Source organism: Physella acuta, unplaced genomic scaffold (assembly GCF_028476545.2).
Source record: "Physella acuta isolate Inbredline_101_S28 unplaced genomic scaffold, ASM2847654v3 ptg000087l, whole genome shotgun sequence".
NCBI lineage: Eukaryota > Metazoa > Mollusca > Gastropoda > Physidae > Physella > Physella acuta.
This window is the reverse complement of record NW_026731607.1, coordinates 38,886-47,845: the sequence shown is the minus strand read 5'-3', so window position 1 is coordinate 47,845 and position 8,960 is coordinate 38,886. Positions and strand designations below refer to the sequence as shown.

The 8,960-nt window shown below is 31.7% G+C and overlaps 1 protein-coding gene across 1 annotated transcript; it reads right to left on the bottom strand.

Annotated features, from left to right (window-relative positions):
* Positions 1–3,508: 3,508 nt before the first annotated feature.
* LOC131927072 (zinc finger protein OZF-like) lies at positions 3,509–8,745 on the bottom strand. Its single transcript, XM_059282733.1, has 3 exons — positions 8,671–8,745; positions 6,229–6,257; positions 3,509–5,179 (listed from the first exon to the last, which is right to left on the bottom strand). The coding sequence occupies exon 3, from the start codon at positions 5,153–5,155 to the stop codon at positions 3,509–3,511; it is 1,647 nt and encodes a 548-aa protein (XP_059138716.1). The 5' UTR covers positions 5,156–5,179; positions 6,229–6,257; positions 8,671–8,745.
* Between the last annotated feature and the right edge of the window lie 215 nt (positions 8,746–8,960).

Genomic DNA, 8,960 nt, shown 5'->3' with positions numbered 1-8,960 from the left:
TCACCCGGGGCGGCACCCTCCCCTTCAAGAAACAAAGTATATATATGTGTGTGTGTTGTCCTGCATAAGCCTATAATTTAAATATATGCCACATACGTGTACATGTATGTGTATAAGCTTTAATCACTGCAGACTTCATAGTAACGAGTTTATCTATATTCTGTACAATTAACAATTTTTTGCCTTAGTGTCAACCCTCACCCCCCAAAGAGTGTCACTCGGTGCAGTCCGCACCCCTCTCCCCGCCTCAGGATAAATTAGAGAGGTGAAAAAAAGGTGAAGACGGTCAAAATATCTGTTAATTATTCAGTACGATCATAATACTTCCTCTTTATTCTGACAAACGCTGAACACAAGATAGGCGTATCTATATATATAATTCTCTTCTTCGAGCCGTTAGAAAACAAGCTGCAAACGCTCTCCCTACCTCCCCACCCCTACATGGTTTTAGTGAGCTGTGTTCACTCTAAATGTTTACAAGCAGAGCCAACGATTTTAAACGTGGGGGGGGGGGGGGAGGAGGAGGGGGGGGGGGAAGGAAGGGGGGGGCGTTATGGTCCTTAACGAGCTACTTATAGTGTTTTAAAGAAATATTTTCAGTGTCAGCGTTGGTACTGTCGAATTCACAAATTATGAAGTATTGAAAATTAGAAACAACTAAATAGCGGCGTATGTTATGCCGCGGGCCGGCTCGTCTATTTTATTTTCATTAGTTTAGTATCTATTTTATTTTCATTAGTTTAGTCATTCATCACCGACTTGATGTATAGTTGCTTAATATAATTATTTTTTTATTTCCCGAAAAGGGCGCAAGTGTCCTAAAATGCTTCCCCACCCTATACACGCCACTGTTTTTTTAGCACATACCATCATAGAAAAAAGTAACATCCGGCATCCATATAGCTACAGGCCAATTTTCCAAACCATTAGAAATGCATACAAACAAATATATGGTAAGCTGCATAGAACAGCATTATCTTTTCCATACTAAGGTTTAGAAAGTTTCATTTTTATCACTCAGTTTTAATAGAAATAATAAAAACTGGCTCAGAAATACTCAACTCAAGCCTACATTGTGACACTTTGTTCATAGGTTTCAAAAAGCCCTTGATACTATCGGTCACCTTATGATTCTAAAAAACTAATTCCATACACATTTAGCTCCCTTAAAACTTACTCTATAAGCTTTTATAAAAGTAATAGCTTGGATTGAGCACGTATTGTGCAGTCTCGCTATAGAAATGTATGATCAAACCATCACATTTTTTTGCCAAATGAACATCCTTAAGTTAATAATTTTAAAACAAACATAAGTAGTCAGACACTGACCTTCACCTACCTGGCAGGTACAGGCTTTGGAGCGTCACAAGAGAGTAAAATACACCCCAGCATTCAAAACACATTGGAATTTATGTTAACATACAGAAAGTGTTGTTAGAAAAACAATAACAATGGATATACACGTTAGCCATTTTATTTCATACAATTTTCTTGTTACAATTATCAATGATTCACATTATTAAATTTTCATTGCAATGTTGTTTTTTTAATTTGGGGTCGTCCATAAAAGACAAGATTTTGGAAAATTGTCGATATTTTAAGAAAAAAAAAACTACATTTTTATTGATGGTGGCTTGTAGGCTGAGTAGTGACATCATTTTAGGTGGGGTATCAGGCTTTTTGTGATGAGGTGTGACAGAAGGGAGGTAAATATTGTCAAAAAACAAAACATTACATTATGTTGAAACTAAGATACCAAAATGTAACAATAGCAGCTTTAGTCTTTCTTTTCTTCAAATTGATAATTCTATTTGTTTGTGCTGTTTAAAAAAAAAAAAAGATTTATTTATGTATTTGTTATATGTGGTTAATCTCTAAATCCTATATGAATATGTGAAGAAAATTACTGTGTGTTATTTTTAAACACATAGCAGGTAGAGAGGTGTCTGAGATTTGGTATAAAGTTCATATTGAGTAGGAGTGCAGAAAGATAAAAATCTATCTATGTATCTATGTATCTATCTATCTATGTATCTATGTATCTATCTATCTATGTATCTATCTATGTATCTATCTATGTATCTATGTATCTATGTATCTATGTATGTATGTATGTATGTATGTATCTATCTATCTATCTATCTATCTATCTATCTATCTATCTATCTATCTATCTATCTATCTATCTATCTATCTATCTATCTATCTATCTATCTATCTATCTTTCTATCTATCTATCTATCTATCTATCTATCTATCTATCTATCTATCTATCTATCTATCTATCTATCTATCTATCTATCTATCTATCTATCTATCTATCTATCTATCTATCTATCTATCTATCTATCTATCTATCTATCTATCTATCTATCTATCTATCTATCTATCTATCTATCTATCTATCTATCTATCTATCTAGCTATCTATCTATCTAATATATATATATATATATATATATATATATATATATATATATATATATATATATATATATATATATATATATATATATATATATATATATATATATATAACATGGTAGAATTGCATTTAATTAAATAAAATAGAAAACATACATTTAGCAACAGTTAGGAAGTGACCATAAGCCTTAGCAATGGTTGGAGCAACATGAATCTTGGTTAGTTCAATAAGACATGTAAACAGGGGGAGGGAGGTTCCTAAATGGGATGAATAAAATAATGTCAAACAATGAAAGTAGAAGTTTAATTTTCACCACATGAATTTGTATAGAAAGTTAATTGCATTGTTTTACTTACATACAAATTAAGCATTAGTCAATGGAACAATAATTGGCAACTTGTTTATGCATCTTAATGCTATTGATTGTACAATTTTAACAGAAGCCACATAACAGAACTTAGTTCCTAGTTGAAATTTACTTTATCCAGGTACTAAATTACCATTTAAAATTCAATTTGAATTCAATTTCCAAATATTTTATATCTGCATTAGTGATGGTGACAATAAATACATTTGAAGGACAAACAGGAAAAAAAATTTTTTTTTGGGGCAGCCAGTTTTCACATATGGTCTGTGTGAGTTATACATTGCAGCCAGTAGAGTTTGATCATATGATTTGAGATTCTATATCTCTCAACATAATCATTAAGGACATTTAGTAAAAGATGAAAAAGTGTTTATTAAAAAAAGATTGTCTGCTCATAAGTTTTGATGTCACTGTACCTGTTGGCCAGATGCCACTGTGACTGCCGGTCTGATGTCATTGTACTTGTCTAATTGAGGTTGTTTTACCTTTCAACATGATATTCTGTCATGTTCCTGTATGTCTGACTGAGCTGCGTGTGAGTAGTGTAAATGTGTAAAGTAGTACATGTGTAAAGGTATGGATGTGATGTACAAATATAAAAATTACTAAACTATGGCCAACTACTCTATGACCACTAGTTAAAGTTATGAGAAAAAAAAAGAAATTCAAGTGTTGTGTTTTGCTCTATAATTAATGATTTATGTTGAAAAAATCACATCAAAATGGTTTTATGTCAGGATGGATTTCATTATAACTAGATGGAGTAATCTTAGAAGAACTCATTTCTTTACCTACATCTGGCTTATTTCTAGAATGGATTTTTTTATGAGTATTTAAATTAGCTATTTGACAAAATCTTTTATGACAAACATCACATTCATATGGCTTGTCTCCTGAATGAATTTTTTCATGTGCACTTAGACTAAGACTTCGAGAAAATCTTTTATGACAAATACCACATTCATGTGGCTTGTCTCCTGAATGAATTTTTTCATGTTTACTTAAATAAGAACTTTGAGAAAACCTTTTAGGGCAAACAGCACATACATATGGCTTATAACCTGTGTGAACACTTATATGTCGTAATAAATTATTCTTCTGAGTAAACTTTTTGTGACAAATATCACATTCATGTGGCTTGTCTCCTGAATGAATTTTTTCATGCGCACTTAGACTACGACTTCGAGAAAATCTTTTATGACAAATACCACATTCATGTGGCTTGTCTCCTGAATGAATTTTTTCATGTGCACTTAAATTATAACTTTGAGAAAACCTTATATGACAAACATCACATTCATGTGGTTTATCTCCTGAATGAACTTTTTTATGTCGTATCAGACTTTTCTTTTCTGTGAATTTTTTATGACAAACATCACATTCATGTGGCCTTTCTCCTGAATGAACCGTTTTATGTGTTATTAAATTATATCTTTGAGAAAACCTTTTATGACAAACATCACATTCATGTGGTTGATCTCCTGAATGAGCGTTTTTATGTCGTAATAGATTACTCTTTTCCACAAAGTTTTTATGACAAACATCACATTCATATGCTTTTACTCCTGAATGAATCTTTTTATGTCTTCTTAAATTAAAACGTTGAGAAAACCTTTTATGGCAAACATCACATTCATGTTGTTCATCTCCTGATTGAGCTTTTTTATGCATATTAATATTAGAACTTTTAGAAAATTCTTGATGATAATAAACTAACTTGTTGCCTTCGTCCCTAGACAATTGTAGATTTTCTTCAAGTCCAAGTTGCTTATCCTCAAAAAATAAAAATCCTGTTGTGAAATCTTGTCTTAAATTTTCAGGAGTTGAAAATTCTGGTTTTAAATTTTCTGATGTTGAAAATACTGCTGTTGCAACAGGTTTCTTATTACTTTTTTCAATTGAAATTGTAATATCAGGTTTAACAACTTGAGAAGTTTTGTCTGTAATGTCAGGTTTAATATCCTGGGAAAGAAACAATGTTGAGAATTCTGCTTTTATGTCTTCAGAAGAAGAACATTCTGTTGTAACATCAGGTTTAAAATTTTGAGAAGTATTAAATGACTTGATAGGTTTTATATCCTGGGAATTAAAAAATGATAATTCTGGTTTTATGTCATCAGAAGAAGAAAATTCTGGTGTAACATCAGGTTTAACATCTTGAGGGGTTTTAAATGTCATGTCAGGTTTAATATCCTGGAAATCAAAAAATGTTGTTAATTCTGTTTTTATGTCTTCAGAAGATGATAATACTATGGATGATAGATCTGGTTTCAAATCTTCAGAAGATGAAAATTCTGTTAATTCATTTGACTGTATATCTACAGTAGATGAAACTGCAGCTAACACATCTGTTTCCACCTCCATGCTGGATAGCTTCTTAGATATGAACTGATGATTTAAAAAATGTAAATGTTAAACTGATGATTATATAGCCAAAACAACATATAACTAATAACATGGCAATATTTGCAACACATGCCAGACTTTTGTCAATCTGATTACTAATGATTACTTGGTCAGATGTGATATAAAAATAGAAAACCAGTAATGCAAAGCTATCAGGAAGGCAGATTTATATTTTGAGCTACCCGTTTCTTAAATTTATTTTAAAAAATTGAAATACTAAGATATCAATAATAACAAAAATAAAAACTTGATTTGCTGTTGTTAGTTTATGTTAGCCAAAACAACATATTACTAATAACATGGCAATATTTGCAACACATACCAGACTTTTGTTAATCTGATTACAGATGTTTACTTACTAAGACTTGATATGAAAAAATATATAACCAGTAACACAAATCCATCAGGACTGCAGATTAATATCTTGAGCTACCAGTTTTTTTAAATTATTTTTAAAAATAGAAATACTAAGATATTAACAATAACAAAATTCAAAACTTGATTGGATGTTGTTAGTTTTTAATTGTAAATAATCAGTGCTTAATCTTATCCAAATATGTAATAAAAGTTTGTAAATTAATTTTAATTACAGCTGTAAATTGTGATAAACAGCTAAATAAACACTTGCGATCTTCAGGTAACTTGGCACTAATTTGCACACTATACCTGAAAATTTTAGTTAATGTGATGGAAAATGTTATAGACCTAGACCGATAAGCTTATAAATTAGAAGGGGTCTACTAAATGTTATAAACTGTGTTTGGGAATTAATTTAAAAAAACATTGGAGCCAAAAATCACCACCTTGATAATAACCAAGCCATATCCATATGCATGCTTTTAGCCTAATAGTAGTAGTAGACTGCTTTTACGATTTGTCGCCAGTATCTCTCAACCCCCTAACTCCCAAACAATAAATGGTAGAAAGGTTACAGTGAGTTCATTTAGTAGTTAGAGTTGTAGAATCAACAGGCTGCAGCAAACAAAAAGGTAGCAGACATATTATAATGATATATATGAATAAATATATACCTATATTCTTGTTCATAATATCCTGTATTCTATAATGATAAGAGTCATACATATATATATTGCCAAAGTGCTGCTTTAAATTTGCTTGTAGGGCTAAGTTAAAAATTCTTTGAAAGTGAAAGTATAAGTTATCTATAAGTTGGTAAGTTTCAGTGGCTCATTACACAATACAAGTAGGTCTACTATCCAGGGTTCATGCTCCAAGACTAAAAATAAATTCCATGAGTTTTCCAGTTTTAAATAAATTTTTCATTTAAAAAAAATTAAGAAATCTCTATTGTATGGCCACAATTACATTAAGTTGATTAAGCGCTCAAGTTAATCTGTTCTTTTTTCTGCAATTAAGCGGTCTTACACCATTATTGTAACAATTTATATTATACTTTAATATAGCTAATATCTTAAATAAAAGAAGATTCTGTTACTCCAAAATAACAATGAAAGCCTTTTCTAATTACAATTAAAAAAATTTTAACTGACAAAATATAATCAAACCTAGTTACTTCTATCTAACTTATAATTATTAATTTGGTAATATATTCAGTTTAGAAATATAAAAAATGATTATCAATGAGGAAAACTTCAGTCTAATACATTCAGTTGTGAGGTACATGCCATGAAATGACATTTAAAAAGTCATAAATTATTGGATTTTGGGTGTGGCATACATTTTGTTTTCATCAAGTAGGCCTCTAGAAAATCTAGATCTTGAGATCTACTAGTCTAGATCTATATATTATTATTCATTTATTGAGTGGTGATCTTTTGCACAGGTCAAATAAAATAAAGGCCTAACTGTTAATAATTAATTCATTAAAATAATAATAGTGATAGTGATATGTTGGTAAAAACTATCAAATTAAGACTTTTAAAGACAAGATGCACATTCTCATATATATTATTTATTATATAGAGATTAGAGTATCATTAGAGAGGTCTAGGCCCTGTGCTGTTATCTGAGGTCAACTGTGCTTAAGACTAGAGGTAGATCTAGCTAGACTCTAGATCTACAAAAAAAAACGAACAAAAAAACATGTAAATTGTAAATTCATTGTAAACACAAAGAATGTCGTTCAATGTGATTGTGGATTGTGGGGCATCATGATCATACTCTACTAGTAGTACTAGAGTACTAGCGGTAGAGCACTACTATCCTATGTTAACCTAGGGCTCTACTGGATCCGAATTGATTTATAAAAGATTATTAGTCCCCTTATATATGAATAGGGTACTGAATAATTGGTAAAACCTTAGTTTAGCGTCGGAAATTATCGGGTAATGTTTGTTGAGTTTCGGTAACTAGAGTTACGGTAAACCATGGTTTATTTGACCATTGAAATATAAATAAATTGAAAGTTGATTGTAGTTAATTAATGTTTTAATTTTTTAAGTTTAATCGACAAATGGAAACAAGAATAAATATAATATTAGATTTTATTTAGTACATCTATAAATTAAAAAACATATATTAATATAAATAATGAAGTCAAATGTAATAATTTAATGTTTTTGGCTTGCAGCGGATTTGCGACCATTAATTAATTAGATCTAGCTAGCTGCTAGGCCAAGTAAAAAAATCTAGATTACGAAACTAGTAAAAATTATTACAAAGATGTAAAAATGATTACAAAAAGAGTAAGAGTGACTGGAAACAGGGTTCGTACACTATTTTGAAAATGAAACAAGACCTTTGTAACCACACCATTATTTGTGCTTATAGTTATAGCTGAGAAACTTGGATGATATTTCGAGTCGTCCCTTTGAATCCCGGTCAGAACGCCCCCCCCCCCCCAACAAGAAGAGACGGTGGAGGGCTCACTGTGAGGTCACAGTAGCCCTGTCTAATAGGTTATATCATGAACTGTACAGTAACTTCTATTCCCCCCTCCTCCCTCACCTAGCCAAACACCACCGTCTACGTACTTGGGGTCACCGTGAGTTCAAACTTTTTCACGGTCAGTCAAGCAACAACAACAAAAAAGACAGGTCTTACACTCTTCCCCCCCCCTCCCCCAACGACGTAGTAACTGAGAAATCAGGTTTCATCTGCGATACCCAGCGAAAAATGTCATACCACAGTCTGTAGACCCGTCCAGACTTTTTAAAGTCGACTTTTTCCAGACTGTGTACGAACCCTGTTAAACAATGTTTAGTAGCAGAAATATTTAGAAATCTAGCTGAAACACTTAAAAATAACTAGTTATACAAAATGAGTAATAAAGCAATATTTAACACGCAATTAAAATAAATCTATCCAAATTTTAAGCGTTCTGTATTAAAAATAAAAGATGACGCCAAATAATGTATGGTTTACAGTACTTCCGGTGAATTCCGGAAGTGTGTGACAGACTTTAGCATTGTTTTACTGTTTTTTACTGCTATACGATTCCGGAATAATAACCGACGCTAAACTAAGGTTTTACCGAATAATTTTCCTGATACCTGTTTTTAGATAGCGTCCTAAATGAATTAAAACTTCCTGGACCAGCTTCACTTAGTCACTTTGTTGTTTTTTGTTTTTAGTAAATTCAAAAGTTCTGCGCATGCGCAGTGACCTTAATAGCTGCGTAAGTGTTTACAGTACTTATGACATGTATACTAGACTTGACTAGACTCGGGGTCATCCATTTATGACGTCCACAAAAATGTGGAATTTTAACCCCCCTCCTCCCACTTCCCTCCCTCGTCCACTTCCGACTACCCCCCCCCCCCCCCCAATGTGGACGTCAAAA